Source organism: Vitis vinifera, chromosome 8 (genome assembly GCF_030704535.1).
Source record: "Vitis vinifera cultivar Pinot Noir 40024 chromosome 8, ASM3070453v1".
Lineage (NCBI taxonomy): Eukaryota > Viridiplantae > Streptophyta > Magnoliopsida > Vitales > Vitaceae > Vitis > Vitis vinifera.
In genome coordinates, this window is record NC_081812.1 from 23,547,959 (window position 1) to 23,568,774 (window position 20,816).

General features: G+C 34.9%; 3 protein-coding genes across 11 annotated transcripts; 1 reads left to right on the forward strand and 2 right to left on the reverse strand.

Moving 5' to 3' along the window:
* Positions 1–1,010: 1,010 nt before the first annotated feature.
* LOC100255580 (uncharacterized) lies at positions 1,011–2,907 on the reverse strand. Of its 2 annotated transcripts, none has more exons than XM_010655446.3 (5): positions 2,712–2,907; positions 2,276–2,318; positions 2,095–2,186; positions 1,894–2,005; positions 1,011–1,152 (listed from the first exon to the last, which is right to left on the reverse strand). In XM_010655446.3, the coding sequence occupies exons 1-4, from the start codon at positions 2,772–2,774 to the stop codon at positions 1,895–1,897; spliced, it is 309 nt and encodes a 102-aa protein (XP_010653748.1). In that variant the 5' UTR covers positions 2,775–2,907; the 3' UTR covers positions 1,011–1,152; position 1,894. The 2 variants fall into 2 exon arrangements, with proteins under 2 accessions (XP_010653748.1, XP_010653747.1); XM_010655445.3 differs by having other exon boundaries at positions 1,859–2,005; positions 2,712–2,905.
* Positions 2,908–3,495: 588 nt separating this feature from the next.
* Positions 3,496–6,280, reverse strand: LOC100233040 (probable glycerol-3-phosphate dehydrogenase [NAD(+)] 1, cytosolic). Of its 5 annotated transcripts, none has more exons than XM_019221402.2 (7): positions 6,062–6,280; positions 5,766–5,854; positions 4,949–5,606; positions 4,569–4,790; positions 4,122–4,369; positions 3,885–4,024; positions 3,496–3,791 (listed from the first exon to the last, which is right to left on the reverse strand). In XM_019221402.2, exons 3-7 carry the CDS (start codon positions 5,604–5,606, stop codon positions 3,668–3,670), a joined length of 1,392 nt encoding a protein of 463 aa, XP_019076947.1. In that variant the 5' UTR covers positions 5,766–5,854; positions 6,062–6,280; the 3' UTR covers positions 3,496–3,667. The 5 variants fall into 5 exon arrangements, with proteins under 5 accessions (XP_019076947.1, XP_019076945.1, XP_002284479.1 ...); XM_019221400.2 differs by having other exon boundaries at positions 4,949–5,690; positions 6,062–6,279; XM_002284443.4 differs by having other exon boundaries at positions 5,766–6,280.
* Positions 6,281–9,631: 3,351 nt separating this feature from the next.
* LOC100253701 (S-formylglutathione hydrolase) lies at positions 9,632–20,596 on the forward strand. Of its 4 annotated transcripts, none has more exons than XM_002284453.4 (7): positions 9,632–9,889; positions 14,868–14,985; positions 18,277–18,324; positions 19,168–19,364; positions 19,700–19,798; positions 19,886–19,951; positions 20,197–20,596. In XM_002284453.4, the coding sequence occupies exons 1-7, from the start codon at positions 9,743–9,745 to the stop codon at positions 20,395–20,397; spliced, it is 876 nt and encodes a 291-aa protein (XP_002284489.1). In that variant the 5' UTR covers positions 9,632–9,742; the 3' UTR covers positions 20,398–20,596. The 4 variants fall into 4 exon arrangements, with proteins under 4 accessions (XP_002284489.1, XP_010653741.1, XP_010653743.1 ...); XM_010655439.3 differs by having other exon boundaries at positions 9,633–9,889; positions 19,886–19,975; XM_010655441.3 differs by lacking the exon at positions 18,277–18,324 and having other exon boundaries at positions 9,635–9,889; positions 19,886–19,975.
* The last annotated feature ends 220 nt before the right edge of the window (positions 20,597–20,816 follow it).

Genomic DNA, 20,816 nt, shown 5'->3' on the forward strand with positions numbered 1-20,816 from the left:
TAGTGCGACAAGAACAAAATGGATGAATGAGGCCTGAAGCTGATCAAATGTAGGGAATTTTATGTGACGGATCAAACGTCGGACTTTTTTTCTTTTTGATTACTTGATTTTGGTGTGGATGGTGAGATGAGCTGTTACTTTTTGTGCAGGGACTAGATTATCGATGGAATTTAATTTTATCTTGTATAGGGTTGACGATTAGCAAGTAGAATTTTATTTTCTAAGCTTCATTGTCAATTTTTATTCTTCTTCTTGATTACATTGATGATGTTCTAGCTCCAGAATTGCTCTCTCCAGCACTTGTGCACACAAGTAGAATTTTCGGAGTAAAATTTCCAATTCATCTGAACTAACCCTTGTTCCTCATCAGAGCCAGCACCAGTGGGCTCTTTAATTGAATTGAGAATCCATTATCAGTGGCTGCTTCATGTTCTTACAACAAACTAATATTTATTTTTATCTTTCTTCAGAAATTCGTTTAAATCTTTTTTTTTTTTTTACATAGAATCCTTATCGAAAAGGCTGAATCAAACAGCCACAATGCTTAGCTCATCCAAGGCACGATCTTGGATCTTTTGGCCACAGGAATCCTTTTGTATTGTTAAATAGGAAAGCTTGTGGTGCCAAACATCTATGCCGTTGCTCTATGATCCTATATTAACGTAGCCCTTATGTAAATCGAACATCAAACTTGATTATAACTATAAAAATTTAAAACATGCCTAAATTCCAGGGTTGCCTAGAAACCCAATACCAGTTTATTTACCCTATGTTTGGTTTTTGAAAAGTTTTAGGAAAAAAATGAGGAAAATGGAAAAAGAATTAAAGTTTATAAATTATTTTTTATTACTTCTTCAATCTCATTCCACTTATTTTACCTTTATAATATAAAGATTAAATAATTTGAAAATGAATAATTCAATTACCAATTCCAAGCGTGTTTAATGTTGAATCATGAACAAATTTAGTATTGGATCATGAAGCTCACTACCTGGCCACAAGCCAAAAGACTTATAAAACCGTTGATAAGGGTGTAAGCAACTAAGCATAAATATTCTTCAACAATTAGAGTACCACAAGCTGTTCATCTCAATTTTCACAACCTAAAAGTCCAACTTAAGATCTTCTCTATAGTGGCTTCAGAATCACGACCTGCAGAGAGAACCAAGGAGTGCAACAGCCATGGTTAGTTTTAGCCACGTGAGGGAAAATGAATGCATGGTCAGGGTTGGTTTTTTTTCCTCATTCGGTATACAATCAAATATGAAACATCCTCATCCGCACACCAAACCCTTTGAGGCTGTGGCTCCCCACCAACCCTCATGACTTGTTATGGTCTAACCCGTTTTTGGGCTACTCAAAATTTGGATATGAAACTTCCAACAATTTCTTCCATATGAGGATTACCTAGAGTACTTTGAGAGATTGAAAGATTAAAAAATGAAACAATAGAGAAAAGCCAGGTTGGTTTTTATGTCAAAAAGGTCAGCCCCGAAATCGATTTCTTGCCCTGGCCATTGATGGAAACATTATAAAAGAAAGAAAGAACTTTACAAGAATCAATGTACTTGAAAATAATCTGAAATTGCTGATCAGCTTTGCATCATGACAACCACTAAGAATCTCAGTCAATAAGACCTAGATTTTTGCCTGGCATATTTGACCATGACACTGAGCTGTTATTGCATAGCTCACAAGACCCAGCTTTGTCTTTCCTGGCAGACCTCATTTCATGTTAAAAATTGTCTTCAGAGGTTTAATTATTTAATGTGATACATAGAATGGAAGAAGCCTAATTTTGGGGTGATCATAATTATCAAATTCTACTAACTTTGTCACGTGAGATTTCAACAATTGCCCTATAAAAAGCAGTTGTTAAGTAAACCATCATACTTCACTTGGCCTCCAACTTGCAGTCAGCCTCCTTCAATGCCCGGACAAGATGGGTTACACGATACTGGAGTTTAGCATTTTCCACTGTAAGCTTTTGAATATCTTTCTGAGCCTGTAAATCAGAAACAAACAAATTGTAACTCTATTTGATGAGTTTCCAATTCCAAATCAAATACAAAATAACATAAAAATGGGCACCACCTTTTCCCGTTCTGAAATTTGTTCAGCTTCTGCATGTTGTAGCTTTGATTGAAGGTCACTAATCATCTTCAAAAGTTCCTCATTTCCAGAATCTGATTTGAGCGTCCATGAACAATTTTTTAGACCTATATTTGCCTATGCAAATAATAGTGTGGATAGAACAGAGTGCTTCTAAGCTTACCTTTCGTACTGGAAAGAGCAGCTTCAAGTTTTGACAAGCGGTCCTTCAATTCAAACATACCTCAGAGTCAATGGGAAAAAAAAAAAAACATAGAAGTTCTCGCAAAGCCTCTCTTCATGGGTATAGTATGTATACAAACATTTAGTGGGCATTCCCACATTTAGCAAAAAACTGGCTAATGCGCTTATCTTCAAAGAATAAAACTGACCCTCATTTTGGGAAAAAATAAAACCACATCCCACTTCGCAAAGCTTTGGAGGAGCATAATCATCTAAAGCATCGTATAATCATAAAGACATATATCAAAAGGAAACGAGCAGTTTGGTTGCTTAGAAAATTTGCGGATGAGGAATCTCATCGTCTCAATTTTCTTTTCTTTATTTTTTCTCAAAATCCAAAAAAAAACAAACTTGTAACAGATAGATTTTCTTCTAACCTCAGCTTCAGAAGCTCTTTGGTGGAAGGGTTTCAACACCTCTTTCATATCAGTTTCCGCCATTCTCGACCAAACCCTAGAGTAGAATCCGGCTCTCTTAAAATATCTACTACAACCGTCCAAAGTGGAGCTTTTTTTTCTAGTGAGGGGTGGAACTCCTAATTTACGAAAATGCCCTTGATGCCCAAAACCAAGCAAATACAGTTTTCTTTTATAAAACACAGAGAAATCAGGTTTTGGAGAATGGATTCAGAAAAGAGATTATTTTTAAAAAAACATTTGAGATGTTTTCATATATTTATTATGAAGTTCTGTTTACAAAAATTTTCATATTTAAGTAAGGCGGACTTCATACATAAATTTTTATTTAGATAATATAGTCATGGTCCCAAATAATTGAGAATAAAAAAAATGTCAATTTAAAGAGAAGAGGCTTTACCTTTCATACATGTTACAATTATATATATATATATATATATATATATATATATGTATATTATAAAGAAGAACACCCATGGACGAAATCAATATTTCCATAAATAAAGAGCAATGATATTTGATTATCTTAATTTAAGAAACAATATTTATTATTCATTTCTTGGTATAATTAATGATATATTCTTGTATAAATTTTTAAAAGAAATAATTTAGTGTAATCATTGATTCTTTCGTATCATGATGTTTCGATTTATTCCTACTATGGTATGGTTTGATTTTTATTTTTTTTCTAAATATAAATAATACTACACAATTGCTTATTCATTCTGTTATTTTCTTCAAATAATTAGCAGCTAAATATTTTTTTTATTATTTTATAAATAAAGCCTGTTGAACATTCAATGGCATTGGAAAACAAAACAAAGCCGGCCCCCCCCAAAGAAAAAAACAAAACAAAAAAAAGGTACTTCCCATGAAACGAATGGAAACGATGCTCAATTCAAATTACAAAACCCAGTCTAAGGCTGGCCAAGAAGAGAAGGCCTGTAGAAAGCATGAGTCTGTGCAATCTCAATCCTTTCCCTGGGATCGTTCAAGGTTTCATCTCTTAATGCTTGAAGAATGCCTTGTGATGCAAGTTCCCTGAACATCCAATATCAACACCAAACACACATTATGGCATCGGATTTGTCAAAAATCGAGGCTGCTCAATTTTAATAAAAAACCAGGAAATACCTTGTTATTAGAATTCTGTATAGTGTCTTCAAGATGGGGCAGAGCTCAACAGGAGCCACATGCTTGTTTTCTTCAGGATGCAACACGCTCAAGCTTGACTGACTCAGTAGTTCATAGAATGCTCCCACTGCAGAGACTCCCTGGAAAATAAGGCAAGAGGTTCTGATGACAATTCCAAAGAAGAAAATATTGTTTTCCCAGTTGAACTGTTGCCAAGTAAAGAATCATGACCAATACCTGAATCATTCCCTTGCCACTAATGCTATCACCCATGTCCAGGCTCAGTTCCCCCTTGGCTAACATTTGGCCATACCACGCATTGCGGCCTTTCAACAGGGTCACATAGGTGTCAGCCAGCAAAGGCCCCGCAAGCTTTTCGGGTTCTTCAGCCAACAAATGAGTAATGAAGATCATCTCTGATGTACAATGTGCAAAGTATACAGATTTGCTGGTAGCACTCTCATTGGTCAGGGCTGCTACCATTCCTGGAAAATCAAAGTGAAAATGTGAGACTCTTGATTAAATCCAATAACAACATTTTTAAATTTTGGTTTTCTTCTCCTAGTAGGTCAAAATGAGAACCAGATCATTGCTGAAGTTTATCTGACAAGGATGCTCATATATGAAACTTCAAGCACAATGATCCCTCTATTATATTACCATCATAAAGAAATAACAACTTACCGGCTCCAATGGCATACACATTCTTTAAGCCACCCATAACTTCATGAGTGACAAGGTCACTGTTGTCCCATACGATGAAATGGGGTTGCCTCAGAAACTTGGCAAGAGGTTTCCTCCACTTCTCAGCTCCACATATTCGAGCATTCGCATACTCCTTGTTGTAAATCTCTGAGGCAATGTTTGGTCCTCCAAGGTAAAGAATGTTTTCCATAGCTACACCAGCTGCCCAGCAAGGATATATAAAAAAGGCTTAGATCATAGAAATAAAAGCTCTTCTTAAGGCAAATGTTCCAAGAAATATATGGACTTTTAATTCACAAGAAACAAAACATAGAGCCAAGATTTGAGAAACCAATAAATAGTAAAACAAAGGCCCTTACTTGCTCGGTTAATCATTTGTGTGGGAGTGATGATATGTGGGAGGGGTTCTAGAGCAGCCTCTATACCCTTTGACAAAGAAATAATGATGGGAACTGTAATCCTCTCCTTCCAATAATGGTTGATCTCTTCAAACACTTCCCGGGTTTCAGTTGAAGGCAAGCCATTGACCACAATGTCAGCATCCCAAACAGCCTCCTGCAAGTTAGTCACGACCTTTAAAGGACAGAGGGGTGTGTGAATCATGTTTAAGCAAAACCCATCTTTCAAAATCTCGTCTGCAAGAAGGGTCCGATCCCCCAGTCTTGCTTCAACATACTTTAAGTATGCGCAGCGCCGGATCAGCCTCCTCAACACATCCTCTCTCGAATTGATGACTTCAAACAGATGCTCTGCCGTGGCCTTGTCCACTGTTCTTCCCGGCCTTCTCCATATCCTGATTTGAACCTTTTCTCGGAATTGACCATAGTTGTCTTGCAGCAAAGCTGCAAATACACTGCCCCAAGCACCCGCCCCCACACCCACAATCTTCAATATATCCCCTTCAGCCTTTCCAAGAAGATGCCGGAGTTCATCAAGCTTCTCCTCCATGCTAGCACAATTCTGAACAGACCCGTTTGAGTGCAAGTTCTGACTCTTGACCTTAATACTTCCAACCATCTTCTTCCAAGAAATCAGCAGACCGATTAAAATAAAGAAGACACAAAATCTTCGATTATATCTCCTTGAATTCTGCTTCAATCTCTGATCAATGCTTAAAATTTCTCAACCAGAAAAGGGTATTTGAAAAAAGGAAAAAAAAAAAAAAAAAAAACCCACCTTTGATTTTTGTTTGGGTTTTGCTTTTTCCTCCAGAGAATGAGATCTTTAAAGTCAGATTTTCAGACCCACCGATCCAGTTCCTTCTTCTACACAAAATTCAGTAGGAAAATGGAGAAATGAACAAAAGGAGTTCATTCAATGCATGCAACCGTTTTTTACTTTCTTGCTTTCATGAAACATGCCAACTGGTCCAAATAAGTAAACATTGTTTTCTCCGTCCGAGTTTGCTCATCTACCCCCACCGAAAACTTCCCATAAAAAGGAAGAAAGAAATAAACAAATCAGAAACCAACCTTTCCGTGTCGGATACTACAAAGCTCTGACGCCAATCTGCGGTCTGTATTTCTAAACCACCATGGCCATCAACGAGTTCAATATTTCAGCTCTTAGAATGCCAGCTCTATCGGTGAAAAAAGAAAAAGGCACAAAAAGTTGATGCAGTGAAAAAGGGAAATTGAAACAAGAATGTGATGAAGCCAAATACCTAATGTGTTCACATTTGTAGTGTTGATTTGGAGAGAGAGAGAAGCATTGATTAGTACAGTTCAAGTGAGTTGGGTGCCACACTGCATTTAAAGTTTTGGATGAGCCCAGCTTCCCTAACGGCCATTTATTTTGGGTGACTTTGACTCACATGCTCCTCCGTCCACCACCCTACTCAAATATGTCTTAAGCTTCAACTTAACCCCGATTAGAACCCTAGAAAAAAAAAAACAAAATTAATTCCATGAAAAGATAAGGGGGTATGGCGGGGAATTATTGTGGCAGGTTTTAAACATTTTGGCACGCTCATCAACATCACTGCCAAGTGCCAACTCATTTGTGGAATTTTCAATGTTTCAGAGTTCCAAACTGCCCTGCTTTCTTCTTTCTTTTCAATGAAGCCATGGCTGCACCTGCACCCTAACCCTCATCACATTAATTTATGTGAATTCTTCAAGGAGATGAGAGCTTTTGGCTTGGATGATTTCAAAAGTTGTAACATGCCACCAACTTAATGAATACTTAATTAACGATCTAATAAGATTTAATTTTTAGTTATATTAAAAATATTTAAGTATATACAAAATATGTACATTTAATGTTACTGCCTTTAGGAAGAAATTAAACTAAGTCTTTACCTACCAAGTACCACCAATGCCTTTTACGTGGTCACTGGTCATTGTAGCAAAGAGCTGATTGGTATCCGCTACCATGGTTTTTCAATATGTCAATCTTATCTTTGAATTTAATTAATAGCTGATTTTTTATGTTTTTTATTGGAATATTCATGTTGATGGATATTAGGCCCTGTTTCCTAGTTATCATTCAAAACAACAAAAATAGTTGTATAGACTTTTAATGAAAAAAAAAAAACAGTTTTTTAGTATTTATTCTGAAAATCTATTACTTTTACAATAAAATTAAAGTATTTAATGGTTGAAAATTCATTTTTTTTATAAAAAAAAGAATTGAACTGTATTTAAGTTATAGTACCTTTTATAGATGATAATTGAGAAAATGTATATTATATTTGGGTTATTTTGTTAAAAAAAAATTAAAATTTTCATTAAAAAATTGTAAGTGTTGTCAAATAGGACAAGTCTTGAATCTTCGTGTTATAGAATATGAAATAAAAGTCTATTTGATAATGATTCTAAGAAGCGATTATAATATTTCTAGCACTTAAATTTTTTTATTTTCCAAGTGTTAGAAGGTGTAAAATTATTTCCTAAAATCACTATCAAATAGACTCTAAGTCTATTGGAAAATTATGCTAATTTAATATAAGGTAATCACCCTCGACCCTAGAAGGGGTGAATAGGATGATTACAAATTAAAATAATGTAAATATAATATATAATTATATGCAAATATAAAATAAATATAATGAAAAACATTGCATACAAAATAAAGAGGTTAGAGAAAAAAATAATGCAAACATAATATTTTTATAGTGGTTTCATGCAACCTAACTTACGCCCAATCTCCTTTAGTTTCAATACCAAACTTGAAGTGTCACCGATCTAAAACTTCTAATATAAGTCTTCAAGTTGTACAATTAGATCAACAAGCTCTAATGGACACTTACAAAATTTTAAATAGATATCTCACTTTTGAACTTTAGTACAAATGGATATAAATAGAAACTAAAATTGAGGAGTACTAATGATACGCAGGTTTAAAACAAATGTATATTTAGAGAACTGTTTCAATGCTCAAATATATTCTAAAAAGATTTTGGAATGTTAGAGTTAAAAAAAATGAAGATTCAAGTCTTTATATGAGAGTGAGAAGGTCAAACTAACCATTAGGCTTGGGGAGCCAATCAATTAAGCATCGATTCGATCAATTCACTGGCCATTAGCAGTTAATGCTTTTAATAGGTGACTGATGGGGTTAAGTTCTTGACCAAACCTTGATCACAAAAGGCAAAGTCTTGTCCAAGAAAGGCAAAGCCTTGACCAACAACATTGAGCTACCGGAAGAGATAAAGTGTAAAATCACCCCTTGATTGATCAAGCCTAATTGAGAACATTGAGCTACTAGAAGAGAGGGAGCGTTAAAGCACCCCTTGATCAGTCAAGCCCAACTGACTCAACCAATTTCATTGACCCTCGATTGGTTGCACTGTAAATTGGCCAAATACTCTGATTTTAGGCTTAGAACATTCAACAACTTATGCAAACCCTTTTTAAAACCTTTTAGAAAAAATAGAAAACATTTAGCTTGAAATTTTAAATGAAAATTAAAAATTCGATCAATTATTAAAGAATTTAAAATAAATTAGCATAATGATAATATTTTTGTGCAAAAATAAAATGTATGAGAAACCCAGTGCACCAACAACTTGATAAAAAAAATATGATGAAATGTCTTGAAGGCTCTTCTCTTTGAGGTTTTCACCTTATTTTTCATTTCATTTTGATTGATTTGTTTTTTGTATTTGTTGTCACTTTAAAAATCTTTTTGCCTAACTCATTTAGTAAAAAAAATTAATTTCAAACTTTATTTTATTATAATTAAAATAAAGATTAATCAAACCCTTTGTTGGTTTTTATGGGTTGGAGGAAAATAAAACTGAGATGGGATGAGAAAATTAGAGAAATGATATTTAAATTTAAAATTGAGTTGATTGAAGAAGTTGAATGGGGATTGTTGGTTGGATAGTCTAAAAAAATGCGAACGAATGAATGGGGTTTTTAAATAAAATGTCTAGTGAAATCATGAATAATATTCAAAATGTTTTTTTTTAAAATTATTTTAGAGATAAAATTTTGTTTTGGAATTTAAATATGAAAAACTTGTTTTGACTTATTTTTTATTAGGGTATCACACACTTATTTATATAAAAGTTTACGAAGTATTTGCTATTTTTAGAATCGTTTTTGATAACACCTTATAAAAAATAATTAAAAAGCTTAAAATTTATTTGAAAAAATAGGTTTTAGAAAAAATTATAAAATATTTTCAAAACATAAAATTACTTTTATAAAATGTTTCCAAACATATCAAAAATTGTATTTTATGTTTTATTTTATATCATAACAACAATAACAATGATGTGCCATAAGAATGATTTAGAAGGATATATAGATAGGATAAAATGATCTATATTGTTTTTCAAAATATTAAATATGATTTTTATTTAATAAAAAAATTTGTTAAATTTTAATTGCTTTACATAATCTATAGAATATTATATATAGAAACACAACTTAAATTTGTTTTAAAAAACAATATTTTTTTAATGAATAAATTCGCAAAAAGTTGTTTTCTCTGAAAAGTTTGTAAAATATGCATATATTTAAAAATAAAAAATAAAAAACCGCTTCCCGTAAAATAATAATAATTATTTTAATTATCTGTTAATGAAAAAATTGACTGTGGTACACTTGTACTCATCATTTTTCCTGTCTCGCGGCTTGGAAACCCTGAGTGAGTGTGGGAGCTTGATTGTGAGTCTGTGACTTTGTGAGATCACAGAGAGAAAAATGGAGGCGAAACCAACAGAGATAAGCGGCTCTAAGATGTTTGGAGGTTACAATAAGAGATTCAAGCATTTCAGCCCAACCCTCGGCTGTTCCATGACTTTTCACGTTTACTTTCCTCCTCTTCCTTCTCCTTCTCACAAATTCCCTGTAAGTCCCTCCATTTCCCCATTTCGCAACATCTACCCTCTGCTATTACTCATTGTTTGAGTTGATTCATTCCCTAGGGTTTTACAATTCTTGCAAGTATTCGACAATTTTGGGGTTCATTCACTATTTCTCATATACCCATTTCTTATCATCTTATCTTATCTAGAAGCTCAATTCCACAAGCCAAAAATCAAGGCTATTTATTTCATAGGGTTCTCCAATCTGGGCAAGTTTTCTCTCAAAATGAACGCCGAAGACAGAAATTAGGTTTTTGGCTTCTCATGAAATTTAATTTACTCTTTCGACCAAAATGTTGCATAATTTTATTCGCCATCGTCCCGGGTAACTGGCTCACTCCTGTTGGGGGAAAGCAATTAGGGTTTTGCTCTTGGATGTGGTTTCATTTCTTAGATTTCTATGCTTCATGCCATGTTGTTAAGATATGTTTACTTTCATGCTAATAAGCATAAAGGGTATTAAAATCATCATTTTCAATTTTCTAATCGATGGGTAATTTTTTTTCCTTGCTTTATCATTTCATTTTCCGCAATGTCTTTCCTTGTCTGATTTCTTGTTCTTTACCTTTTGTTATGCACTGTTAATTTCTTTATTTGCTTGCCTATCAACACAAATGTTTTGGCATGTTTGATATTAATTTTGGTGAGAGATGCATACGCCACCTGCATAATGAAAACCTCTTTTTTAATCCGTATTTGTTTATTTAGCTGCATTACTTCAAACTGCTTTTTATTTTATTTTATTTTATTTTGTATCCGAATACTTTCTATGCTAGAGGGCACCTTGTGCTAGTAATGAAGAATTGATGGGTGGAAAAGTATTTTTAATAGACCAATTTGCTAGAGCTCAAGCTGTACAACTTTGTGAAGTTTTGTCAAAAATAAGTTTAATAAAATATAATGAAAAATGCCATTGTCCTCATGACAATGCAACTAGGAAATTTTCGTCTACTCGTTTGGAGAGGAAAATTTGAAAACTTGAATGTTCGGTGAATTACAATTGTTCTCCTCTCTCAGTCAAGGAGAAGGGGGGAGCGATAGGGTTTCAGTTCTATCACTATGAGGTCATTGTCTTCACTCATAGCTTAGTTGTTGGTTTTTGGTTACAAAAGGGCTCTTGGGTGGCTTCTAGTCCATACAAGGTTTTACCCAGGTTTCTAAGGTGTTAGGGTTGGTTGCTATTTGGGTGGTTTGTTTTTGCTAGCCCTTTTTCTGTTGCTAGCCTTTTGGGGTTGTAGTATGTTCCAAGGGTTGGGTTGTTCGCCCATTAAAGCACTGCATGAGCTGGGTTCAGAACGTTGTGAGACAGTTCAATCTATATCTGGTGTGAGCATTAGAGCATTGACAAGACCTTTCCCTAGTACGAGAGGATTAGGGAGGATGCACCTCTGGTGCACTAGTTATCATGCCCACGGTAAATGCTGGGTAGCCAAGTGCGAAGTAGATAATTGTTGACCGACTCCCAGTGCAGCGAAAGGTTTGTTTCAAAATGAAATGGAAAAACACTAAAAAACAAATACAAAGATCACAATGGGATATGAAAATTAGAGAATAATTTTAATAAATTATATTAAACCAATTCTAACAATTACAATAAGCCTTCAAATAATGTTTGTAATGCAAAAATAAAGGAAATAATTGAAATAGGAAACGAAGATAATCGGAAATTAGGAAAATTAGGAAATCGATCTTAAACAAAATAGTAAAGCAAATAAACTTAAAATAGAAAACTAATGATGAACTTAAAATAGAAACTAATGATGATTGTGTGCTGCATCAATCCCCTCTACTTGAAGAAAACTCGTCCTCGAGTTTTGTGGCTGCAAAGAAAACTTATCCGGGGGAAAGTATTCAAAGATATCAACAACATTGAAAGTATTGAAAATGTTCATATCCGCTGGAAGACCAATCTTGTAAGTATTATCACCAATCTTCCAATAAACCACCACAAACAAACCACCAATCTTGAGATGTGATAAGTGCTCCTCCTCATTCTTACTGTAGATGAGAATATCGTCAAAATAAACCACCACAAATTTTCTAATAAATGGATGAAGAACTTGGTTCATCAATCGCATGAATGTGCTTGGCGCACTTGATAGCCCAAATGGCATCACTAGCCATTCATAAAGACCATTTTTAGTCTTGAAAGTCGTCTTCCACTTGTTGTCTTGTTGAATATGAATTTGGTGATAACCACTTCGTAAATCAAGTTTGGTAAGCACCACAACACCTTCCAACCTGTCAAGCATGTCATTAAGATGTGGGATGGAAAAACGATGCTTGATCGTTATTTTGTTGATAGTGGTGTTGTCCACACATATGCCTCATCTATCGTCTTTCTTTGGGGTGAGTAAAGTTGGGACTGCACAAGGACTCATGCTCATGAATCAAGCCTTTATCAAGCAACTCATTAACTTGTTGCTGCAACTCTTCATGCTTAGTTAGGCTCATACGATAATATGGCAAGTTAGGCAAACTAGCTCCAAGTACTAAATTGATATGGTGTAGAATATTTCGCATAGGAAGAAACTCATTAGGAGATAAATCAGTAAAATCAACAAGTACTTCTTGAACCTTGGTGGGAATATCAATAGATGCTTCAGATTGACCTTTAACCACCAATGCTACAACAAAATTTGATTCATTGACTTGCTTAAAGAAATTTGGGCCCATTATGTTGGTGAATAGAAACTTATCTTTTTTAGTAACCGAATTGTTTTCTGACTATTGAGATTGTAACATTAAAGCAATTTTCTTGTCAAACCACCAAATGACGAAAGTATTTCTTGACCCTTGTAAGTGGCATCAACATCATAGTGCCACAGCCTCCCCAATAAACTATGACAAGCGTCCATATCCATTACGTCACATATGATCTTATCTTTGTAATACTTCCCGATCGACAAAGGAACCTTGCAAACTTTTACACTTGAACTTCCAAGCCCTTCTTAATCCATTCAATCTTTTATGGAGAAGGATGTTTCTCAGTCTTCAAATTTAGTACTTTCACCAAAGCCTTAGAAACAACATTCTCGCTACTGCCACTGTTAATGATCATGTTGCACACTTTATTACGAATGGTGCATCGAGTTCAAAATATTTTATGTTGTTGAGAGTTGTCTTGCTTCTTCGAAGCAAGCAAAAGTCATTGGAAAATGCATGCTACTTCTTCTCCCACAACTCCTTCTACAAACTCAGCACCTTCATAGATATCTTTTTCAAGAACCTATTCCTCTTTACTGCCTCCTTCTTCTACAAAGTTAATAGATCGTCTGTTCGGGCAATTATTTGAAAGATGGTCTGACTGGTTGCACCAAAAACATTTCCCAAGGTTTGGACGCACATAAGGGTCGTTATTGAGTTTTTGTTGTGGCTGGTTTCGGCCTTGAGTATTAGATCAAACAAGGGTTAAAGTTCCACTTTGATTTTGTGCTGAATTTTGAGTTGAAGGGGCATCTTTATTGCTATTATTGTTGCTGCCTGGAGTAGTTGACCCCCTTGGAGCAGAAGAAGCTTCTTGGGTTGGTCGTCGAAAGTTACTCTGAGTGTGCACCGTGGACCTATTGATTTGATTTTCTACTTTCATTGCCAAATTAACTGCATCTGTTATGGTCCAAACGCCTTGAAGAGCCAGCCGATCTTGAATAACTAGCTTTAGGCCTCCTGTATAATGAGCAATTAATTGATCCTCCGTTTCGGAAAAATTAACTCCAGCATTTAATCAATGAAATTCCTCCGTGTATTCGTTCACAGTGCGGTTGGCTTGCCAACAATTTTGATATTGTTGGTATAAAAATTGTTCATAATCCAAAGGGAGAAATCGCCTTTGTAACAACCATTTCATCTTGGCCCAAGTACGAACACGTTGTTTTCCTTATTGTTGAAGATACTTGGAAACTAGGAAAACTAGAAAATCAATCTTAAACAAAATAGTCAAGCAAATAAACTTAAAATAGGAACTAATGATGAACTTAAAATAGAAACTAAAGGAAACTAATGATGATCGTGTGCTGCATCACCCCTCGCTTCCTTAAGCCATGCCCTTAGAGCAATCAATCAATCAATTGGGCCTCTATGCCTTAATAAGCCTTTTTTGTATACTTCGTGTGTACTTGGCTACGCTTTTTGCTAGCTCTTTTTAATATATTCTCCTATTTACCTATAAAAAAAAAAACAGTGCAACTAGCACCATAGCTGTCATGTAACTACAGCTATCACGATGGCTATCCCACAACATCCATTGCCATACCACACCTTCACCATTGTTATCCTACCACTATACTATATGGCTATCAATCTGCACCATTATTTTATGACCGGTTGCAAGGTTAGTTTGCATGCAGGTGATGTGCCTGTTCACTAATGTTTAAATGCTCTAAAAACCTTTTTTCTCCCAATAATCAAATTATGAATATAAATATAAAATGTGCCTAAAAAAGGGGTGTGCCCTGCAATTCAGGAATTAAATGTTTGCTATAATCTTACAAGGATATTATTTTAATTAAATTTGTATCATGTGTATTTGTTAATGGGCAATTTGCTCCATGGTTTGCCTTTTCTCTATTTCATGATAGTTTTTGTTGGTACTTTCGATTTTCCTTTTTTTTTCTTTTCAATCAGAAAATAAGAAGTCATTGAATTGAATAGCACAAGAGTATACAAAAGAAGTATGAGTTACTCTTTGTCAAAAAACAAAATCTGACTAAAAAGAAAGAAGATCGTGTCAATGAAGAAAATTATCTATTAAATATGTTTCTTTTAATTAAATTCATATTGAAGTCTGAAGTTATTTCTTTCCTTTAAGGATCACCTGTAGATCAAAACTGTTAAACTTTGCCAACAATTTGATTATCAAATCTTATGCTGCCACATACTAATGCAATTCTTGGTGCACTAGAATTTATTGAAAACATCATTTGTCAATTATCCTGATAACTCTCCATTTCATTAATGAACAGGTACTTTACTGGCTCTCTGGCCTTTCCTGTACAGATGAAAATTTTATAATCAAGTCTGGAGCTCAACGTGTTGCTTCAAGTGAAGGAATTGCTCTAGTTGCCCCTGATACATCACCAAGTAAGCAACACTTCTAGAATTAATGTTCAACATGCTTAAGTAAACATCAATTTTCTACCACAAATTTTTAAAATTTTTTTTGGCTTGTTGCTCATTTTGCCTGATGCTGTATGGAGGTTAGGTGAACTAAGTGATCATCAAAGGACTAGGTCAGGCTAAATATCAAGTTTGTATCACTAGATTTTACTATTTTTGGCCTATTTTTGCTCAGTCTTTGTTTTGCTATGTTGTGCATGGTTAGGTTAAATAAGCGATCACCAAAAGGACTAGATAAAGGCTAAATAAATGCATCCATGTGTTGAACCCTTTCTGAGGTGTGGATATATTGGACTCTTGACATATTAAAAAATAATGCGATTTTTTATTTGCTGTGGTGACCTGGTGATTATTTTTTAACTGCATTCAACACAATGAGTTTCCTTTATCTGTTTCTGACTGTGACAACAGGGTTACCTTTTTTAAGGAATAGTGAAATTGCATACTGGTGTCCATGTTATCATCTAGGTGTATTCTTTTATTTTATATCAAATAAAATCTTCATGGCTCAGATCTTTCTAATTCCTTTCCTCAGCTAAGGCATCTTTTGGAAGAAGCTTATACTCTTGTTAGCCCATTGTGTATAGCAATAACATGATATTTTCTTGAAAGCATTTAAGTTTATATTCTTGTATAGTAATTGTCCAACCATGTGGTTGAAGCCGAGAATGCATTGATTGGGTTTATACAAAAATTTGTGGGCTTGTTTAATGTAACCTGTTTCATAAACACAAAGTATATTTATAATTAAAATATCAAAGAGAAGCAGCAAAAAGAGCTACAAGGATACACCAGAGTATACAGAGGGTAAACAGCAAAAAAAAAGGGGAAAGAAAAGCATAGAACCAACCCACTCAAACCTATCCCATCAACAAATCCAGCATCGACAGATATAACATCAGTTCCCTAAAGACACTCCTCTTCTCTACAGTTGATCTGAAGTCAAAATTCTTCCCCATGTTGCTTCCCAAGCAACAAATCTCTTGTCAGAATCAATGAGTAGCAAATAACTCTACTTGGGAAAGGCTCTGAACCATATAGAGCCAAATAACTCCAGCTGATCAACATAACCTAACCACAAGGTGAAAGCTTTTTCACTTGAAGTGAATTTTTGTCATTCTAAGTTTAGTGCAGATTAAGAACTAAGAATATATTGGCTCTATGGTCCTATGGTGTCAATAGGTGTTGTTATAAATTTAAAATGGATCCCTCAGAATGATTATCACTTCGTCAAATTTTTCATTTTTATTTTTCTCTTTCAATTCTTTTCAACGAGCATGCCAAAACACATGCAAGAATGAATGCATCAACACTCTTCCAACAAATTAATCAATGCAATGCACATGCAAATATAACGACACTCCCCAATCAAGATTTACATCAACTTCCAACTGCTCTAATCACAAATCCAAGTATCTTTTGCTTTCAAAACCAAGCTTGAAATTATATCAAACCATTTCAAAGATTAAATAGTCAAATTTTAATTCAAATTCTCAACTAATCTACTTATAAACACAAGGAAATTATCTAAAGAAGAGATAGAGAATAAGGCAAATCTCCAAAGAGATGAGAAACTACAGGCCTATGAGTGATCAAAAGCATCCATTATGAAGAAAAATAACTAGGTATAAGGATTTACCTAGCTCAAGTCTACTAATCCTCTCCCAGATTGCCTGACCAACACCCTCCAACTTCAACTATCCATCTTCTTCTTTCAGAGCATACTTGGAATTAACACCAAGTTCAATATCAGGCTCTTCTTGAAGCTCAATGAAGAAGACAAGGATTTTAACCCAAAGCAATGAGAACAAGAGAGATTAATGGAAGAAACCTAATGAATCAACCCATTTGTAAGGGAAAATCCAATAAAAAACTGTTTTGAAATTCAAAATGGGAAGGAATTTCTTGAGAACCAAACACACCCAATTTGGATTGAAGGAGGAGCTCAAAAGAGTGTGCCTTGTGAGTGAGGCGGCTGCCTGGCATTCTCCAACCCTAAAATAGCAATTTTGGGTTTAATGGGCAGGAGAATTTTCAATCTGATGGCTGAAAATTTTTCATAGCTGAGGGTGGATCAATCCTACTTGTGGCTGGATCATTGGCTCCCAAAGACAGCTACCCAATGGCTCCCAAGGCTTCTTTTAAAAAAATTAACAAAGATAACCATTAATTTGATTTTGTCCATCCACTACCTTAACCATACACATTAACCTCTGGCTCTAAACGCTTTCAACCGCCGCCCGCCCCCCCCCCCCCCTCCCCCGATCTTCACTGGGCAAGTAGTCCAAGGGAGACTTTAGAAGACTTGAGTTGGGAGACGCTTGGGAATTTTTGTCTAGAATTGTCAACCTTGCTAAAACACTCACGGGCTCATTTGTTATAAAATGTTTCTGATGTGACTGACACTGGGGGGGAAATGACTCTCTGACATTCTCAATTTGAATTTACTTCACTGCATGATGTTTTGTAATGATTTATAATATGTATTTTCTGCCCTTTCTTCTCAAAAGTCTAAATTGACTGATCTTGTTAATATAACTGGGTGGGGGTTCTATAAATTTCCTCCCCTCCTCTTCATTGTGGGGAGAAGGGAAAAAGAAAAAGAAAAAGAAGGCAAACAAGAAAAAGAACTAAAGAAAGAAGGAAAGAAAAATGAAATCCCTATAATGGCCTTTATCTTGACAACCCAACTTTACATAAAGGAAAGTGTGATCCATGTAAGACTCAGCTAAAAAGACTGATTCCTTGGTTGCTGATCTAGGCACTCTGCTATACCCCACCCAGTTCCTCCAGTTAGGTTCACAATCTCCCTTGAAATATGTGTTGGAAAGCATGTTGATAAGGAACCAGCTTGAAATAGATGTAATAGTTGCATTTTTACTCCATTCTAATCAGTTCAGAATATTAATATTTGAAAGGTTACTGAACTGTATTTCTTGCCTTTTGCTTTTAGTTGTTCAGAATATTAATATGTTTTGGATTTATTACAAGGAAGTATATTCGTCGAGTTAAAACATTTTGGAACCTTGGGGAACTTGGTTTTTCCAATACACACAACTGGATAGGAATGAGCATGTCCATTTTGGGTTGCCAATTAAATTTTCTCCTTCTTTTCTTATTCTTGTTGGTTTTTCTGTTTCACATTAAGATATTGTATGCAATTTTATTTTCTATTTCAAACTGCTTTTATGTTAGCAGCAATGGTTCTAGAAGCTGCTGTAATGAGTCTCTCTCACATGTAATCTTTTGTCATAGGGGGCCTGAATGTGGAAGGAGAGGCTGACAGCTGGGATTTTGGTGTAGGTAAATACATGGAATCTAACTACTGAACAGAAAATACTCTTATTCTGTCACAGCCTTGGATTTGGTCTCAGTATAAATACTCTTACTCTGTGCCTCAACCAGCTAAACAATCATAACTTATATAATTGAAGAAAATAAAATATATAAGTTACGATTATATAATTGAAAGGAGAGTAGTATATAATTGAAAGTACCCTATAGGAATCGCTCCTAGAATCCTTTAGGCTTCACACCCAAGTACTCTTTGCTTCACACAAAGAAAATAGTGGCTGATGGAAACTCATTCATCTCTTCATTGATTCCTCTCAAAAGACTAATCAACTACTATATAAGACTTTCTAGGGACTTATAACTCCTTGGAACTAGACACATAGTAATAATGCAGCTTGAAAATAACGAACTTGGATCGACTACTAACCACACTAAAGACTATTGGAAAATGACAATAATAATGACTGAAAATGGTAACTTATAACCATTGAGCAGGCCCATAACTTGAATTCTGGAAATTATTACTAGGCTGAGCCCATATTGACTTATATAAGATCCTGACTAAGCCCATTATCATCCAGAGAGTGCCAAATTAAAGTTTGGGCCTTGGAGCCCACTCCTTTGCGTCTTTGATAAACTTCTAAAGGTGACTGCCACTTGTCTCCATCAAATCCAGAGGGAGACAATTTGCCTGAGCACAGTCCACGAGATCAAATTTTAACACAAAAATAGAGAAAAGTACTTTCCTATCAGCACCTATGAAGTAGCAGTGCACACAAGCTTTGGTTGGAAGTGAACTTGTTTAAGGTATGGCTTTTAAAATGCACTCAGTTTTACGTTTTTTTCAACCAGGTGCTGGATTTTATCTTAATGCCACACAAGAGAAGTGGAAGAATTGGCAGATGTATGACTATGTTGTCAAGGAATTGCCCAAAGTTCTGAGTGAAAATTTTGCTCAGCTTGATACATCAAGAGCATCTATATCTGGTCATTCTATGGGCGGGCATGGAGCTCTGACAATCTACCTGAAAAATCTGGACAAGTATAAGGTGCCTAAGCATCATATTTCCTCTCTGCATTTCAAAGTTCTAAATTTTGATAAAATTGTAGAAGGCCTGAAACTTAATCAACTTCTGAACTTTTAATATTTCAAAGTTTTCTCTATAGAAAGATTTCCAGTGTTTCCATTTAATATCTTTAGAAAGTTGCAACATTTCTACTACTTATTTCCATTGTCTCTTAATTGAAAACAAATATTTTAAAGGAAATCTAAAACTTTGATGCATTTTGTTGTATGATTTTTATTTTTTATTACCGTGATTGTACTTGTAGTCATCCATTTATCTTATATTTATGTCCTCCTCGCACACGGGCCATTTTTCAGTCAGTGTCAGCATTTGCACCAATTGTGAATCCTATGAACTGTCCCTGGGGCCAGAAAGCTTTCACAAACTATCTAGGAGGCAATAAGGCAGATTGGGAGGTAACATCTCAAATGGCTTAAAAAAAACATAATTTTATTTATTACATCTTCAAAGTTAAATATGAGAAATGAATCTTTAACTTGCAGGAATATGATGCAACTTGCCTGATTTCAAAGTTCAATGATGTATCTGCTACCATTCTAATTGATCAAGTAAGCTCAATCTCCCATTTTAAGGTGATTTATCAAGCATAGAATGAATCTTTGTTGAAACTTGTGCTGATAAAATGCCCTTTCCCTTCTTTTGTTTGGTTGATACCTGGTTTAGGGCTTTAGCTTCAAGTTATTTGTACATCTCCATGTATGTTGTGGTACTTAGCTGTATGCATGTTATCCAGTTAACCTTAGTACTGTGCAGTTTACACAGCCGGCTTGTTTACTGTTGTTTGTTTGTGTAGGGGGAGGATGATAAATTCTTGCACGATCAACTGCTACCCCACAAGTTTGAGGAGGCATGCAAGAATGCTAAGGTTCCACTTCTCCTGAGGTTGCAGCCTGGTTATGATCATTCCTACTATTTCATTGCCACCTTCATTGACCATCACATTCAACACCATGCTCAAGCTCTTAATATGTGCTTCAAGCCTCTTCATCCCTAATTCCCTTTGTCTAATGTTTCTGTGGGATTTGGCTTTTATCCTTTAAGTTGCTTTTCAGCATATTAGGTTCAGTGCTACTTGAAACATGAATACAGTTTGCCAGCACGAGGAGGACTAAATCCCTCGAAACTTTCATCCATCTTAACTTTAAAATTGCTATATAAATTATAGTAATGAATAGCTTTTGTAATGGTAAAAATGCGTGACTAACTACAAGGTTAAATTTATATTGTTGTGAATTAAGGAGGCTTTTAGGGGGTGGTTTCTTGTTTCTTCTTATACAAAGAAACAAACAGGCCTTGCACAAAAAAAATACAAAATAGAAGTCCATTACTTGTATGAGCCTTGCACTGCTTTTATACACGATGAATTATCGTCCAATATTTTCCAGGATACCATCTGTAAAACTGACGGAACCT